The sequence below is a fragment of the Plectropomus leopardus genome, chromosome 18, assembly GCF_026936395.1.
Source record: "Plectropomus leopardus strain MGB_pleo_1.0 chromosome 18, ASM2693639v1, whole genome shotgun sequence".
NCBI classification, from domain to species: domain Eukaryota; kingdom Metazoa; phylum Chordata; class Actinopteri; order Perciformes; family Serranidae; genus Plectropomus; species Plectropomus leopardus.
In genome coordinates, this window is record NC_142193.1 from 24555277 (window position 1) to 24574280 (window position 19004).

At 40.8% G+C, this 19004-nt stretch overlaps 1 protein-coding gene across 1 annotated transcript in view; it reads right to left on the reverse strand.

The window, feature by feature from the left end:
- Nucleotides 1-19004, reverse strand: part of mgat5b (alpha-1,6-mannosylglycoprotein 6-beta-N-acetylglucosaminyltransferase B) — a 98392-nt gene that overhangs the window by 64684 nt on the left and 14704 nt on the right. Inside the window, exons 3-4 of the mRNA XM_042504442.2 lie at nt 7556-7700; nt 1035-1144 (exon numbers count right to left, since the gene is read on the reverse strand). Of these exons, the coding sequence (XP_042360376.2) occupies nt 1035-1144; nt 7556-7700 (255 nt within the window). The remainder of the gene's footprint in view (nt 1-1034; nt 1145-7555; nt 7701-19004) is intronic.

Below are 19004 nucleotides of genomic sequence, written 5' to 3' on the forward strand. Positions count from 1 at the left end.
CTGGCTAACAAGCTCACATAAAAGCTCGGCCTTCCCTGCTGAATGGCCAAGTCTCTGTTCCATCCCACTCACTGGATTTACTATAGATAGATCGCATTAGTGTGATTCATAAAAATCATAATCCCCCCTCCTCTTTCTTTCTCCCTTTTCATTCCCATCCCATCTTTCCTGTCTCTTTCTGCTCTTCCTTTTTCTCTCCTCTGCTTCCCTTTCCCTCCTCTCTTCCCCTTGAAGCCTTGCACTAGTGAGCCTAATTAAAGGAGCAGTTGCATCTCATCCGCCAGCATCCTGCCAAGCGTCCAAGAGCACAATCACAGGCAAATAATTGCCAGCCATTCTGTCAGATTATCATGATAACGGCAGACCTCTCACGATGAAAAGTGCTATTGCCTGCCACTGTCAAAACGTAGCCAGGTTCGCATCGGCCTTGTTTAAATGATACCAGACGTTATGACAACAGGCAAATTATCTGATACATTTTAATGAGACAGTGAGGTGAATCGTTTTCAGTTGTAAAGTCCAATGTAGCGGATACAAGAGTGGAATTGAAATGTGAATTAAATTGCGCTGTCTTATTTCTATTCTGCACCCAACAAAGAAATTAAGAGTGAAGGCTAATAAAGAAAGCTGACAGGCCCGGATCCCTTAAACTAAGCGGTAATTCATCATCGGGATTTAAACATCCTGCAGTCGTGCAGTTATGATATGGCAGCAACAATGGGGCACTGTACTGTGCTGCACAGAACACCAAGACACAAACAGTGGCCCGCTTTTTGAGGGGGTAATGTGCTGTGAATAATGTCCATCATGTTCTATATGATCAACCAGCATGTGCATGTTGGACATAAATTGTGCATTCAAGTGTTGGGCTGGATCCAGGCTTGACAGTTGGGCTTAAGTGGGCAGAGGGGGAAAAGTATCTTTAGATTGGATGGATTTGAAATGGACAGGTGGGATTTATCTCAAGGGCTGTGGCTATATTTGGTATTCTCCAGGTGTGTAAGTGGGTAGGTTGCGTGTGTTTTAAATCTTACCTCTGTTGCTGGCCATGCTGCGCTGTAGAATCTGCTCAACCCTCACAGCCATGTCCGACATGTTCTGGGCGATGGCCTGAATCCGCTCCACCAGCCCTATCGGCTGAATCCTGATCACAAGCACACAAAGAGAAAGAGAATAACTTTAAAATTGTTGCAGTGACAACCATCGTCTAATCACTCGAATTGTCTTCAAACTGCAATCAGCTGCCTTCAAAAGAAAGAGGACACTATATTTCTTTTATAGCTCCCTTCCATCCAACGGTATTTGTTGTTTTTCAAGCCTTCACAGTGAGTGTGAAGCAGTGGAAGAAATGCTAATTCTCTGGAACTTCAGGCGTGAAATCGAAAAAGCTCTTAAAACACTGACAGATAATTTATTTGTTAAGATAAAAAAAAAAAAAAGTACCTCGGCATATTAAAGCAGGTCCCCGGAGGGGAATGAAAACAGAAGACAATTAGGTTGTTAGCAAATGTGTTTCACTGCACTTGACCTCTATGGCCTAAAAGCTGTTGGCAAAACAATCAGGAACCAATATTTACAATGCAGGGGGAGAGATGGGGGACGAAAACGCAAAGAGAAAACAGACAAGGATTTGCAATATGCAGTCTCTGCAGTGTTAAAGTACTGAGAGATTTTATAAACGTGTCTATGGGACACAAAGCAACAGCATATTATCTGAAATGTTGGTTCAGCCCAGGACCTCAGTCTTATAGTTAAAGTTTCATCTCACCCCAGAGCCAAAGTTTATCAAAATATCATCAAGTATATCTGCTCTACAAGGTGCAAAGACCAAAGGAGGAGAGACATTTCAGCAAATGTTCTCTCTCTGTGTAAAAATAAACCTTCAAAGGAGAGAGGGCAAATGTTTTAGCATTTGGTGCAACACTTAAGGAATGCACTGCAACTACCTCCATTAATGGTTAATAGATTTATGCAGTGAATTATTAAATATTCTTGAGAAAGACCTCTGAGAAACAAAATACTTTTCCTACTGGTGTCCGGAAAAAAAAGTTAAAATTCAGGTTGACCCGGATTGTCAGATATCTTTTGTGTAATAACATGACGTTAGTGAAACTCTTTATGAAAGTAGTTGTGCCAAAGCCATTATTTTGATTTCTGATTAATCTGGTCATTTTTATCAAATTTAATGATTAAAGCTACAGTTGGTAACTTTTATGAAAGTAAATTTGTGTTAAATTTGCTTCAACCGTAACTATATTCTAAAAGAAGTACACAAGACTACATAAGTCCCTCCTACTGCCTCTGATGGCAATCACTGGAATCTACTGTGGTAAGGCAACAACAACCAATCAGAGCCGCAGAGTCTCTAAGTCAGCTGTCAATCATGTCAATCACTACTGGTGTACTGCAGTCAAATTGTCAAGGCAGTGCTGATAAAATATGAATCAAGATTCTGTTACTGCATTGCCTATTTCTCACCTCAAGTGTTTTCATGAAGATATTTCAGTGCACTGTTTAGCTGTTAAATGAGAAGTTGGTTCAGCCATTGGAAAGTGCTTGATCCACTGTATCCAACATGGCGGCTGGGTAACAAACCTTTACAGCAGTTATTTTGTCAGAGAATGGTGGAAAATGCCCAAATAGTTTAAACTAGCTTGTTTTGTCTGACTGACAGTCCAAAACTCTAAACTTTTTAATATACAAATAAAGGAAATCAGAAAGTGTTTGTGCTTGATAAATGATTATCATAATTGTTGATGACGAATTTTACTGTTGACTTATTAAAGAGCAGACGAACCTAATCATTTTCCTATATGGATTCCTTTTATCATGTTTTATTCCATATTATATAGTCATGCAGAGTTGGGGCACTTAGTTAATGATCGCTGTTTAGCGAGGAAGATAATTGTCATCTTATTATCTTCTTGACAGATGCTATTCACACCAGGTGTCTGTGGAAAACAATTCTATTTCCACACGTGCTATAAGTAGCCATTGTGACTAATTACACCCTGGCGTGTATTCCTGTGCGTCCTAGCAACGTTAAAATAATACACTAGAACAAACAGGTCCATTCAGCTATTCTCCTAAAGTTTATGTGCACAGTATGAATTAAGCAGCATTACACATCCAAAAAACTGAAATAATTAGTCATCTAAGGCTAAAACTAATAGACACAGGACTCTTTAAATGTGGATTAATGTACATTTTCCCCTCTAAAATAAATAAATTGCAAATTACTAAATCTGTCAATGTCAAAGTCTTGTGGTTGACATTCATCCACCATGTCACACTGCCTCCGTGGACTTTGTCACACAGCTGACTTTCTGTCAGTGCAGCTGTAGGTTTTTGTTTTTTTTCCTAAATTTACCACATTGAATATCTGAGATTGGCTAGTATTAGCCCTAACCATGACTTCTTTATCCTAACTGCTTCCAACCTTGATGAGTCAATGTGATGAGAATTAGCTTATCACAGCAGGCAAAGGGATCAATAATAACGTGTCATAGTGTGGATATGGTTGTAAATAGCCTAATAGCTGCAGTGGGAATATTCTCACAAGTGTGCAAATAGATGTGTTTCTTTATTATAATTTCGATTGTATGTGCTGCAAATACAGGCTGAACTTCGCAGTAAGTGTTCTGCACGAGGAAACTTTGTAAATACTTTGTTTTACGTTACTGGCAGATCCCATTAAGTCCTCTGCAGTGTAACCCTTTACTTGACATACATTCATACCCAGCGATTAACACCTTACATACAGCAACCGAAGAGAAAAAAAATCTTAATCTCAAGCTTTTGCACATCAACACATGACCTTAATGGTGCCTATATTATAAAGAACCCACATTTACTGATGAAACTACTGTATCACTATGCTGCTTTACAAACACATTAATGAAATATTTTAATGAGCTCTCTGGTTATGAAGCAGTATTTCTCAAATTTACATTGCTCATTAAAGAGCTTTGAACGTGTAAACTCCGGAAAACTCACAAAATCTAATGGAAGAGTGGTTCTGAGATCAAGCAGTAAAACGCACATTTCATTGAAGCAGCATGTACTTCTGTGTGTGTGCCAAGGGAAAGCAATCTAACCGCTTTTATATGCATAACTTAACATAATCCTAAACCCCAATTTTATTTTTACATGTGGTGCCCAGGAGGCAAGTGGTAGTCAAACCTTCTCGACTTTAGACTAGCAGGTCAGCATAAATTAATTGCCAATTACACAGACACACTGACATACAGCACAGTAAAATACACACACACAGTTATGGTTATTATTCAGTGGCACAGAGGCTTTCACTTTCTGCAGACAGACATTTATGGTCTCACTCAGAACCGTCCCATATTTATACAGCAGGGACTCTGACCCAGGAGGGACTATCAGCTGTCGAGGAGCAAGAGGACAACCTAATTACTTTTTTAACAAAATACCAGGTGGGAAAAGTTTTTCCCGCCTGAAGATCTTGCGCTAATCTCCAGGGTCAACCCCTGACCTTGAGCCATGCAGAGTTTTTTAATCACCTGAGTGAGGTGTAAAAATGAAGCCGAGATGTATCAGCATGAGATGTGTTTTTACCACCAAGTCAGTTTTCAAACTATTTGCCCTTTGTCATTGTAACATTTTCCAGTTTAGTCCCTGAGAGGCCAATTAAATGATTGTTAGAACTCTATGACAGAGTTAATCCACAGGGCATTTTGTAGAGAAAATTAAATTCTGTAAGTGCAATATAAAACAGCGGATAAAAATAAGTGAATGCAGCTTTTTTTGGCCAGAGTACAATAAATATTTTCCCCTAGGCAGGTCAGGTAAGGCGTCTCACCTCCACTGTTACTGTTCATCATTTGCAGTCGGCAGCAGTCCCACAGTGGCCAAACATACTGTTCATTTCAAATATTATTACAATGCCTTTTAATATATTAGGGTGGTTACATTATTGTGCGAGGCTCTATTGAAGTGGAGATATTTCCCCGGCCGTGAGGAAGAGGGAGGTGATGTCCAGGAGCGAAACGAACAGCAAAGGCAGAAAACAGGAGGGAGCTTCCTCTCCTCAAACCCTGAGCAGGTGCAGGCATGAGGAAAAAAGGTCTGTTGCCATAGTAACCACAGAGCACACACACAACTCAGAGTTGGTGGTTTCAACTTGTCCAGCTATATCCCTGCTCCTCCACTTTTTTCTGCTCTCTTTATATATATATATATATATATATATATGTATGGCAGTCTCTTTCATTTCTCCAGCTACCCAGGGTGAGGGATGGGGTTTGTTTTAACACATATCAACTCCTTTAACACCAGGTTTCCGAGGCACGAGGCTCTATTCTCAGCATGGATCTGCTCTACTGGGATGCCCCAGGGCTCCATACTTGCCCCTCTTCCTTTCTTTGCACTGTATCTCTCAGGTCTTCTTCAGCCTCCAAGCTTTTATCTTACCATTACTATGCTAATGAAATTCACCTTCAGCACACAGGTTGGAGCTGGAGAACTAGGAAGTAAAGTGCTCTGTGAAACACCTCTAAGTTAACCTTGACTGCCCTGAGCTGCTGCTCTTTCCAGGCCTATCACAGTATTTTTCTGTAACTACTGAAAACACTGCAGTGACCACCTCTAAATCTGGGGGAAAAAGTGCTTCACACCTGTACAAGCCATAGCACTGGTATATTCATTGACTACATACACACTTCTCAGCTTGTACTGCACACTTGAGTAGTGATTGAGAATAGCTGTATCACCAGCAGATCATTTAGACTAACAAAAGCAAAACAAAAAAGCACAAACATTTGTCAACTCATAATTACCTTAACCGATTAACTCATGATGAGTATTTTTGAATCAATTTACACTAATGCTGTGTTCATGTAATCAGGCAGTTGGGAGACAGCAGACAGACAAAACCTTCTGGACGGCATAGGAAAAAACAAAGTCCAACAAAACAGCAGGTCGGTAAAACAAAACATGCATGATGACATGTTTGGATGGTGATGCTTTATGTTTACAAAAATGGAAAGAATATTTTTTAATTAAATTATTTTATATTTACTTTTTTCATTAACTCTTCTAGTAATGTCCCTTAACTGCACAGTTTGATAGTGTTTTTCCCTTGGGTGAAGGAGCTATGTTACATTCGGTTGTAAATTACATCACAGAGGACAGCAAAAAGTAAAAATATTTTAACTTTGAATGGCAATGCCATTTATTATTTATTATTATTTCTTATACTGCCACTGCATAAGTGGAAGTTACACCAAGAAAGGTAACCACTCAAAACATGCAAGACTTTTAAACTGCTTTCACAAGTAAATAATAATAGTATTCAAGTACATCAGCCAAGTGACAACCAGATGTTCAATGCGTTGATGTGACATAAAACAGTATTTAAGTCTTCAATAACACATTTGGAGAAGACCAAACGGTTCAAACTTTATTTTCTAAGCAGTTTATGTGCAATACAACTAAGCAAATTCTGCTGGTGAGGATGATATGAATTGATTGAAAGTTTTTAAACAGCATCTGAATGGACCTTGTGGTGAGATTATTTTTTAAGCTCATGTTTACAGGGTCATTACTAAACTCTGAAGCTCAACAAACAAACTCAAATTCTCAGCATGGAATTTTACTCCATCACCACCTCGAGTGGTGCCCGAGGTACACAGTGACATTAGAGACATAGAAAATTCATCCAAATACACACCACCCCCACGCCATACCTCTAGCATGCCTTTTCTACTTAGTATGCCTGATATGCAGGTTTTGAAAATGTTCCTTAGGCTGAGATGAATTCATTTAATCTTAGCAAAAAAAAAAAAAAGCACCCTTTTCACCAGTCTACCTCAACTCCCTTAATGTGCACGTAACGTGCTGCCGTCCTTCCTAACTTTAAAAGCCAAAGGCGATCCCTACCTGTTTATGACAACATTTTGCATAAGCTGAATCTAGTGTAAAACCACAGACTGTGTAAAAAAATGGATGTGGCCAACATGACGTAACCCATTGGTTTGTTGACTCCTGTTTTGCAGCCTTGAGTTCGGCATTTTGGATGTTGCCAACTTGGACTTTTGAAGGCAATTTGGACAAGAGGGTGAGATCAAGAGCTTGGTTGGAACAGTGCATTTACAGTCTAGTGTTATCTGTGATAATGCTAATGCTATCTTTGCTGTTTAAAAACCATTAAAACAAATGTACTTACTGGAAAAACCAAACACAAACAAGAATTTTTCAGCCACCTAAATGTTAAAATTAACTTTCATAAACTGCAGACACACTGAAATAGCGATAGCTACAGTTACGCCTCTGTGAATCTGGGGTAATGGTTTGGTTATGTCACCTAACCAACGTTGCTGTGGTCGCGACTTTTCAACAGACGACACACCTGTCACTTAAAGTGTACATGGGTGAGTTACAAAGATTGATTTGCTCTTGGAGCCAGCCATTCAAGGAAGTACAGTTTTAGGCACATCCACGTTGGCTTCATTTTTCAGCCACTTGTGTAAAACACATTACATAGTTAGCACTAGCCACAAGAAATTCCTAAGAAACCAAGATGCTGTACCTGTCCAGGGCTGAGCTGAGCTCATCCAGCCTGTGGGCGTCCGTGGTATTACCCAGTTTAGACAGAGCATCCATCCTCTTCATAATGACCTCCAACATGTCACTGATTTTCCTCAGTACCCCACGAGATTCTTGACCGCCGAGCACTGAAAAAACACGCACAACACAGGAAGATAGTGTGAGACAAATATTAGTTCAATATCATATCTTTAGAAGTAAATCCTACAGATATGAGAGCGTTAGGATAAAGAGTAAAGGGGAGAAAAGTCATTTTTAACAGAGGAGCAAAATGAAGAGAGTGAGAGATAAATTAGGAAATGAAATAAATAAAATTCCAGGTAAAATGTCTCTCTATAAAAAGTAACATTTTATTAAACCACATTTGACTTTGAGTATTGCAGAAAACAAGGTCACAGAACAAACAAGGAACAAATCAAACCTGTTGTTTTGATTTCAAACACAATATATTTTTCTTCTCTGAAATGATTCAGTTTACCAGCAATCCACCAATGTCGCACAGACAGTCACGGTCAAATTTTAAATCCATTTATTTTATGTTCGTTCTACTTCAGTCTGGTTTCTACTTTCTTTTCTCCATTGTTACTAAAGCAGCAGCTCACCAAGAGCAAGCTTTCCAGCACACGCACACGCACACGCACACGCACACGCACACACATACACACACACAACACAAGAACAGGCAAATTAGTCTGATAGTATTGGTTTTGTCTTTCTGCTCGGCTCATATTATTAACGTCCTGACAGGTGGGAAACCAGAATGATGCTGTTAGCAACACCTAGTCAATTAATAAGCCTGCAGCTACAGACAATGAGGTCAAAGCAGGACTCAGACTATATCGCTTGTGAGTCAAGGTCCTGACCCTGCTCTGTTGTCTTTGATCGCTCGCTCCACGCGCAGCGCAGAGTAATTATTAACACAGCTTAAAGTCACCCAAAGGTTTGTGAAAATGCAGTTCTTATGAACAAAAAGTTGTTTCTGATGAAGAAAATCCAGAGAATCAGGATGACTAATGCCTCTCCTGGGAGTTGGGAGTGAATTATTTGCGGACTGGACCCCTGAAAAAAATACTAGAAACCAAAACAACAGCCTTATATTGTTCTCGGAGACTGAGCGAAAATAAAGCCTCACCTCTCAGTGTTCCCTCATCAATTGCATTAGGCTTTAGAAACTGCAATGTGGGCAGACTCACTTCTCCTGTCAGAGTTCATTTATCACTGCCCAAGCGAAAGTCACCTTTCTCTGAAAAGAAATTCTATTATATCACCACTAAATAAAATAAGGACTGAGAGAAAAACCACCCACTTCCACTGGTCTGTGTTGTTGAGGTTTTAAAAAAAGGAAGAGAAGAACTCGGCATCAGAAGCAAGAATTACAGAAATAAATCCAGAGCCCAGATATTCCACTAAATCTCTTCCCTTTATTGCCTGCACATATTTTCCTCTTTGGCTTTGTACTGTTTCAGTCATTTCTAGAATATCTTTGCTCGAACTGGCCTAAAAGACATCTCGCTTTGAATAATTCATCAGATTGACAACAATTTTTCCTTCCACAGAGAGAGAGATAGAGAGAGAGACTAAATGAATACCCATTCAGGTTTGCAACTTTAGAGCGGTAGTTTTAACGATACATTTGAAAATAAGAAATACACAGAATAGAAAAGGAGATGAGATACTACAAGGGATGCAGCATATATATCCGGCCGATAATGGAAAATTTCTATTATGTATTATTTCAACAATAAAATTGTAGCCAATAAATAACGCAGATATATGAAGCCAATTGCTTGCATTTACTCAAAACACCCTGATACAGTTGGTTGAAACCTGGGCATATTGGCTTGATTTTTTTGGTTTTTAAACAAAAAGAAGTCAGTGAGCAACTTACAGCATTAGCACACAGGAATAACCTGAAAAAACAACTAAAAAATTTGTCAATTATCAGAAAATTAGCACAAAAAAAGAATAGTAAAAGACAAACAAAAAATGACCTGAAAACTGCTTAAAAAATAACAATAATACAAAACACAATTTTAAATTATAAACATAATATATATAGTAAATATATGTATGAGCTGCTCTTCATCCATATTGTCTCACTACATCTTAGCCTTTCTTATTATCAGATGTGCATAAACTTCAGTTATAAACTTCCTTTAAGCTACAACTATTTTAAAGAATCAGTTATTTCATTGGTAACAACTGGTTAGCCTTATTGGCTGGAAAAAAAACATACCATACATAATACCATAAATATTGTACATATACTATACTGTTAAAGTACACACACTTTGCCCATTGTTGTCTACCAACTGTCTCAAACCTTCTTTGCACGTAAATGTAGGTCCAAACCTCAAGCACCAAAATACCAGAGCAATTATTTCACCATTCTTCCGTACATTTAGTTTTGTGGACTCGAGACTGTTTGCTAAGTTCAGAGCCTCCTCTATCAGCTCCAGTGTACTTGGCTGCACTAAATCCAAACAAAGCCGCTGGGCTAAAGTGTGGGAAGAACTCACATTTCTTCACAGTAATGCTCCTGGCACACATTGTGCTCGTAAATCACCATTACCGAGACCGAACACCCTTCCTACGCAGTACATTTTTAGAACTGAGCCTTGTATATGTTTGCAATCAGCAGTATCGGACTGCTTTTTACTCTTGCTTCCTGCTGCCTCTTGGGAAACAGTGGCTGCACAGTCCGGCTCGCTGACAGTGGTGTGGGAGGAGCTGACGGTATTTATGTGCTAATGTAGAGCTTCCTCTCTGTCATTCCTCATCTGCTGGTTAATAAAGGGCCGATTTAGCAGCAGCTAATCTCCTTTAACGACTCAATTTCGGAAGTGCCACAGCACAATCGATATTATGAACAAATTCCAATTAGATCGCCATTTGTACTGTAGTCTGCTGTGTGCAGTGCAAAAGACTGGCAAACCAGCTATAAACAACTGACCTCAGAGACTTACTGGCTACATGCACTGCAACACAGAAAAATAGTTTACTTTAACAGCTACTAAAATCTCAGCACTGAAGGTCCTGAAAAGGAGGACAAATGTAAATTATGGTAAATATAACCAGAGAATGTGTTTCCTTTGGAACATGCGTGTGGATGCTTAAAGCTGAACGGAATTCAAAACCATGGCTGAAAATTCAGAATTATATTACAAATAGATCTGAACATCTGAAAATTGGCAGAAATGAAATCTGAACTGCTTTAGGAAGAGACAGAGACAGACAGAGGCACAGATCTTTGACCTACAACCGCCACCTTATTGGTCAATGTTTTCATTACAAATTTAAAAAAGTCAAAAAGCCGTTAACTAAAATCATACAACCATCCCTGCACCCACCCAACCCACACACCCACACAAGATAACACAATAAAAGACAATTTTTTTGTACATTTTGTTTTGTTTGTTTGTCTAAAAAAGTGTAAGTGTAAGATTTTCATTTACTACATTACACAGGACTTGTCCAGCACCCCAAAATGAAACAAATTCTCCCAAGTCCGACACCATTTTGTGAAATGTGAACTTTATCTTTAACTGTGCAGCCACCAAACCCCTGAACATAAGCTCCACATCTGTAGATCCTGTGCCTTTCATTTTATTCCTCCTTGTGAGCCATATACTCATGTTAGCTTGCCCAAACAGAAACTATGAAGAACCGGCCACCCAGCACCACTTCCAACAGCCTTCCCAGAAGGTGCAGAGACTTGAAACCAGTATCCTGACTCAGTCTGGCAGCAGAGACAAAGAGAGAGTCATTTTTCAGTTCAGCCTCTGCTTTCCCTATAAATTTCATTTTGGCCAGCTTTACTGCCTTTTTTTTTACCAGCTTTTGAGCTTCCTTTTGTTGGTGAATGTCCCATTGGTGGAAAGCTTGCTTTTTCTGATTTACAATATTCTTGAGGGATTTACTGACCCAGGGATTATTATTTGGCTATTTTGTAATTTTCCTCTTGTGGATTATCATTTGCTCACAAAAGATACAACATATAACATTTGTCAGCTTGTCGAAATAAGTAAGTGTCTTAAAAATATTCCAGTTGGTACTGTGATAAATGCAATTCAGCTCCTCTGCCCACTTAGCAACCTCTTTGCGGCCTACTTTTTCTTTGTGGAGAGCCAGTTGATAGACAGGAGCTAGACAGACGAAGTCATGGTCAGAAGAGCCCGGTGACATAATTGCAAAAGATTTTGTATGCCCCTTTTATGGTGCCGCAGCATAAGCCCAGCACTTAACCATGTCTTGTTGGACAGGTTACAAACATACATAAAAGTGAGGGGGCTTTTAAAGACTGCAAGAGTTAAAATCACCAAGTATAAAATGTGGGGCATCACGGGAAATGCATAACAGACAGTGCACAAGTTTAACAACGGTGGAAGTTGCATCCGCCATGTTTAATATGAGCACTGCAAATGGATTCCCAGATAATAACCGTCTCACACCAGCGGTTGTTTACATACAGACACACGCACCCTTCCTGTGCTTTGCCGGTCAGCTGTGCGTCACGATTAAGCTGCATAAGCTTAAAAAATTCAACAATAATGAAATCCTGAAATCCTGATCGTTAAGTCAGGACAAAGTCAGTGCGATTACATAAAGGTTCTTGAACTCTGGTGTGCGCTTCATTCACAGGTGAAGCTCATCAATTTTATTCATCAGTGGCTGCCCATTTCTAATGATAACAGAGGGAAGTGGCAAGCGGTGCAGCCTGAGTTTGCGTAGCCTCTGACGCACCCCTCCTCTCCGGCCACACTTCCTCCCTCATACTGCTGCCTGCCGTTCTGTATGGCCACATCTACGTTTAAATCTCTGGCAGAATGCTGTCAGGTAAAATTCCAGCAAAAGAAGAGGAATTGCCACATTGGATTAAAAAATCACCGCTTTATTGGGGGCTGAAATGTGGGATGTTTTGGTGAAAGTTTATCAGAGTCCTAACAGCAACTATGTTCAGAAATTGAGCACATCTTTTATCTGTACTTAGTTAAAGGATGTTCAAGAAAAAAAAAACATCTGTACAACAGATTGGTTAAAATTTATATATGTGTGTGTGTGTGTGTGTGCCTTAAATTTGCCTTAAGATTCTTTCCTTTTAATGTATTTTTTATTCAACTTAAGTCTCCTGGCATTTTTAATGTTTTTTTTTTATTTATTTCTGCTGTCATAAGTAATGTAAACAATGGTATTTTTTTTGATAAAGTTTATCAAAAAAAACAACAAAAAAACAAAAAACAAGTCCAATGGGTGACATCACAGCTGACATCACATCACAGGTGACATCACAGCTGGCATCACATCACAGGTGACATCACATCACAGGTGACATCACTTAGCTGGGAACACTCTGATGTCAGACTTTATGACATCATAGCCTGTCTTTGATAGCTCATTCTATCGTCACATTCCGTGACACATTAGAACGTTTCCCTATATTGGCTGTTAGCTTGAGTGTTCAGGAGTTGAGGTCTTGTAAGGTCAGGTGTGTGCTCTACAGGGAAATTAGTGTTAGACTCAAACGTAGAAACACTTGCCATTTGTCTGCCTTGTTTGCGCAGTCTTTAAAAATCTTTATTAGACGTGTTATCAGAACAAAAACACCTAATCTAGTCAATTCCTAACATCTGCTGAAATGGATATATTTAGCATGATCAGGCGCGTGCCTCTTTTGGTCGGCAAGACTCTTTACAGAATCCCTAGTTCTGCTCTGAAAAAAAATCTTCCTAAAACAGAGCCATTACAGTATGTTAGCAAGAAACCAGAAACAGCTATAGTATTAAGCTCTGCAGGCAGTGCAAGAGTATCACCTCTCAGTTTAATGCTCCTAGAGGAAGTTAGGCCCCCAGGCAGACGCCCCGTTACTCACAGGTGGGCTTTGAGCATTAGATACGGTGTACGCAGGTTGCTGCAACAGAATGCTCCCAGAACTTCTGCCCTCGACTATATGCGTCAAGAAACTGAGCGAAGGAGACTAGAGCAGGATAGACAGCGATTATATCGTTGTATAATTAACAGGTGGAATTTGTACAACAAAAGGGGTGTGTTTCCTCCCTTACCCACTAGACCTATGGGCCGTTTAAGCCTAAGATATAAGAGAAGCGCGAAAAATTTTCAAACGCCTGACTCCGAGCCATCACATCCTGTTGGCACAGGAGCAGATGGAAGTTCTACTCCTCAGTCAAAGCTCCCCAAGTCAGTCAACCCAGCAGAACATGAGCCTGATGATTCAACTGCAGGTCTTTGGTCCCGAATGACAGCAAGAACTGCTGGTCTTTGGTCCCGAATGACAGCAAAAATTGCAGGTCTTCGGTCCCGAATGACAGCAAGAATTGCAGGTCTTCAGTCTCGAATGACAGCAAGAATTGTAGGTCTTTCTTCCAGAAGGGTTGACAGATTATTAAGGTGTCTCTTATTATTTTTATTATTATACAAATTATCTCGTCTAATTTACCATCATATGAGATATTAGTGAGCATGACTTAAACTTTATAGCATACAGGGTTTTCTCCGGGTGCTCCGGTTTCTCCCGAAATCCAATTAATTAATAAAAAAAAATTCATTAAATTTAAAAAAGCAATGTAATGTAATTTGTACAGAGGTCGTGTCCTGTTTATTTTTCCCAGTTAGTACATTTTGTTTTGATTCTGACCTTTTGCCCCGGAATGACAAGAGTGGGGTAAAGGAGCGAAGTGAAAGCTGCTGTCAGGAAGGAAAGGTCCAGCAGAGTAGTAGGAATGAGGCAGCAAGGCATCTGGATCAGAGGTGAACAAGCTGTGGAGAGGAAGATCTCCTGGGCTCTGGAGGTCAGAGCCACACTGCATCACACTCTCGGTCCAGTTTGTCCATGATGTCCTTCCTAGCCCATCCAACCTGCACTGCTGGGGCCTGGTTGAAACATCAGCATGCCCCCTGCACAAGAAGAAGGGAACACTTGAACACAATTTGGGCTGCTGTCTGAAGGCTTTGGGGAAAGGGCAGATAACAATGGCGGCATGATCAAGTGCTCAAAACCATCTCTGAGAGCATCTGTAGTGCAATGAACAACTGCCTCCTTTTGAAACCCAGAAGGTAACCATCAGCTTCATCAGAGCAGGGGAGAAGCAAGGAGTAGCATCTAAGGCTGTGTCCCAATTCAGGGTCTGCATCCTTCGGAAGACGCTGCCTACGTGGTCTACGGAGGCGACTCCTGTGACGTAATCGGCCTTCGAATGCAGCCTCCGAAGGATGCAGACCCTGAATTGGGACACAGTCTAAGTCAGCATTAGGGCTCCTGAACACAGCTCTGCACTGGTAGCTGTCAGTGGACTTGGGTTGGCAACTCAAGTTCTCCAAGCATGTTGCCAAGACCACCCTCAGATCAGACATTTTCCTGATATCAGAGGCACATTTGAGCACATCTTTTAACTGTACTTAGTTAAAGGATGTTCAAGAAAAAAAAAACATCTGTACAACAGATCGGTTAAAATTGGGTTAAAATCCACGGTAAAAACCATGTTGAAAACATATTAAAAGACAAAACAAAACAGAACTAACATACACAACTTCTGTTGCCTGTCATTACAGCAAGGGCAGTGCCGAGGATGGTATACATATTTAAAGAATATGCTATCAGCTCTCGTCTGTATTAGAAACAGTGATCGCATACTGTAGACATGCTCCTGGAGAAACTTTCAAAATGTCTGAGTTTTTCATCTATGGTGAAAGTGTGGAGCATCATCAAGTTTTTTAAGCGTTGTCAGGCTCTTCCTATAGAGCAGATTCCAGAGAGGGCAAGGCTCATCCCAAGACACAATCCGTCTGTCACCGTCAAAAGATATCTATCCATTCCTACTGAGCCTCCTGTCGCTGCCTGAAGAGCAGACCCGTGCTCGTAACAGAGTATCTCCAGTAGACAAATTCAGCTGATGTTGCCCCCTCCCCCATGCAAAATCGCCAAACTTGAAACTTCAAAACGGCAATTCATATACTAATGGCTTACATTCATAAGTGAAGTTAACAAACAAAGGACCCATTTTTACTTTTATTTTACAAAGATCTTGACAATTACAAAACTTCAGTTTAATTCTATACCAATAAAATATCCATAAAATCTGTACTGGCTTGTGTTAACTGTAAGATAAGTAATTGAAATTTGAGGAAAACTGTAATGAAGGAGTCAATATCTTGGAATTGTCATTGGACTTTACAATTTGGACTGGCTCAGAAAGGAGACAATTGTTTACATTTGCCAAGTGTGAAATGCTTATGTGTGATGTGATTCTTAAACAGGCTGTACTATTATAAATGTATACATTTATATATATATATACATACATACATACATACATATATACATACATGTGTGTGTGTGTGTGTGTGTGTGTGTGTGCGTGTGTGTGCATGCCCGCCTTAAATTTACCTTAAGATTCTTTCTTTTTAATATATTTTTTATTCAACTTAAGCCTCCTGGCATTTTTATGTTGTTTTTTTTAAATGTATTTCTGCTGTCATAACAAGTAATATAAACAATGGTAATTGTTTTGATAAAGTTTATCAAAAAAAAAAACAACAACAACCAGTCCAATGGGTGACATCACAGCTGACATCACATCACAGGTGACATCACAGCTGACATCACATCACAGGTGACATCACAGGTGACATCACTTAGCTGGGAACACTCTGATGTCAGACTTTATGACATCATAGCCTGTCTGATAGCTCATTCTATCGTCACATTCCGTGACACATTAGAACGTTTCCCTATATTGGCTGTTAGCTTGAGTGTTCAGGAGTTGAGGTCTTGTAAGGTCAGGTGTGTGCTCTACAGGGAAATTAGTGTTAGACTCAAACGTAGAAACACTTGCCATTTGTCTGCTTGGTTTGCGCAGTCTTTAAAAATCTTTACTTTGGACGTGTTATCAGAACAAAAACACCTAATCTAGTCAATTCCTATCATCTGCTGAAATGGATATATTTAGCATGATCAAGCGTGTGTCCCTTTTGGTCAGCAAGACTCTGCACAGAATCCCTGGTTCTGTTCTGAAACATACTCTTTCCAACACAGAGTCATTACAGTGTGTTAGCAAGAAACCAGAAACAGCTATAGTATTAACCTCTGCAGGCAGTGCAAGAGTATCACCTCTCAATTCAACGCTCCAAGAGCAGGTTAGGCCCCCAGTCAGCCGCCCCATTATTCACAGGTGGGCTTTGGCCATTAGATACGCTTTACGCGGGTTGCTGCAACAGAATGCTCCCAGAAATTCTGTCCTCAACTATGTGCGTCATGAAACTGAGCGAACGAGACTAGAGCAGGATAGACAGCGATTATATCGCTGTTTAATTAACAGGTGGAATTTGGACAACAACACGCTTGTGTTTCCTCCCTTATCCGCTAGATCTATGGGCCATTTTGGCCTGAGGTATAAGAGAGACACAAAAAATTATCAAATACCTGACCCCGAGCCATCACATCCTGTTGGCACAGTAGCAGATGGAAGTTCGACTCCTTACTCAAAGTTCCCTAAGTCAGTCAACCCAGCAGAACATGAGCCTGATGATTCAATTGCAGGTCTTTGGTCCCGAATGACAGCAAGAACTGCTGGTCTTTGGTCCCGAATGACAGCAAGAATTGTAGGTCTTTGTTCCAGAAGGGTTGACAGATTATTAAGGTGTCTCTTATTATTTTTATTATTATTCAAATTATCTCGTCTAACTTACCATCATATGAGATATTAGTGAGCATAACTTAAACTTTTATAGCATACAGGGTTTTCTCCGGGTGCTCCGGTTTCTCCCGAAATCTAATCAATTAATAAAAAAAAATTCATTAAATTTAAAAAAGCAATGTCATGTAATTTGTACAGAGGTCGTGTCCTGTTAATTTTTCCCAGTTAGTACATTTTGTTTTGATTCTGACCTTTCGCCCCGGAATGACAAGAGTGGGGTAAAGGAGCGACAGCGACTGGTCCAGAAAGAAGTGAAAGCTGCCGTCAGGAAGGAAAGGTCCAGCAGAGTAGTAGGAATGAGGCAGCAAGGCATCTGGATCAGAGGGGAACAAGCTGTGGAGAGGAAGATCTCCTGGGCTAACCTCCGGAGGTCAGAGCCACACTGCATCACACTCTCGGTCCAGTTTAACCATGATGTCCTTCCTAGCCCATCCAACCTGCACTGCTGGGGCCTGGTTGAAACATCAGCATGCCCCCTGCACAAGGAGAAGGGAACACTTGAACACAATTTGGGCTGCTGTCTGAAGGCTTTGGGGAAAGGGCAGATAACAATGGCGGCATGATCAAGTGCTCAAAACCATCTCTGAGAGCATCTGTAGTGCAATGAACAACTGCCTCCTTTTGAAACCCAGAAGGTAACCATCAGCTTCATCAGAGCAGGGGAGAAGCAAGGAGTAGCATCTAAGGCTGTGTCCCAATTCAGGGTCTGCATCCTTCGGAGTACGCTGCCTACGCAGTCTACGGAGGCGACTCCTTCGGGGGCACCTCCAAGGGCTGCATCTTTGGAGGATTTCCCGTTTGCATCACCAGATGTTCCCACCCTTACCCCAGCGTCAGTTGATTCCTGCTGTCAAGGCTCGCCAGTGAGAGAGAGAGGGGGAGAGAGAGAGAGAGAGAGGAGAGAGAAAGAGAGAGAGAGAAAGACAATTATTTTTGAAGATCGCAGGCGCACAAGGAATCTTGGGAAAAGGAAGGCTGCGAAGGATAGTAGTGATGTGTCCTCCAAAAGGAGGGAAAAGAAGGCCGCATTTGTGGGCTGCATAAGAAGGAGCCGTCGAATTGGGACGAAATGGGACAGCCTTAACGCAGCGCTGTGACGTAATCGGCCTTCGAATGCAGCCTCCGAAGGATGCAGGCCCTGAATTGGGACACAGCATCAGGGCTCCTGAGCACAGCTCTGCACTGGTAGCTGACAGTGGACTTGGGTTGGTAACTCAAGTTCTCCAAGCATGTTGCCAAGACCACCCTCAGATTTGACATTTTCCTGATATCAGAGGCAAGATGGTCATGCTGGAGCTAATGGTGACATGGGAAGACCGAATGGGGGGAGCTTTTCATGGAAGAGGAAGACGTACGAGGACCTGGTCAACGAGCTGAGTGCCACCTTGTTCCATTATATTCGAGGGAAGGCAGACATCTCTGCGACCAATATCTCCAACACTCACCAAAACAATTTGGACTGATAAATGGCATAACAGGTCAAAGAAAAAGTCGGTCTTTTTTCCATGAAAATTCATTGTTTAGTCTCCAAATCAGCTGTTTTCACGGACTTTCAGATAATTCTTGCTTTGTCATGGCTGCAGCCTTTTTACCAGTCCAATATGTCTGCAAGGAAATAATTCTCCTGTCTTCTCAGATCCCAACACTCTCTCCCCATTCAGCAGTGTCCCCAACACCTGATCCTCACACTCACACCTGCTCCAAACTTTCTCATCAGCCCAG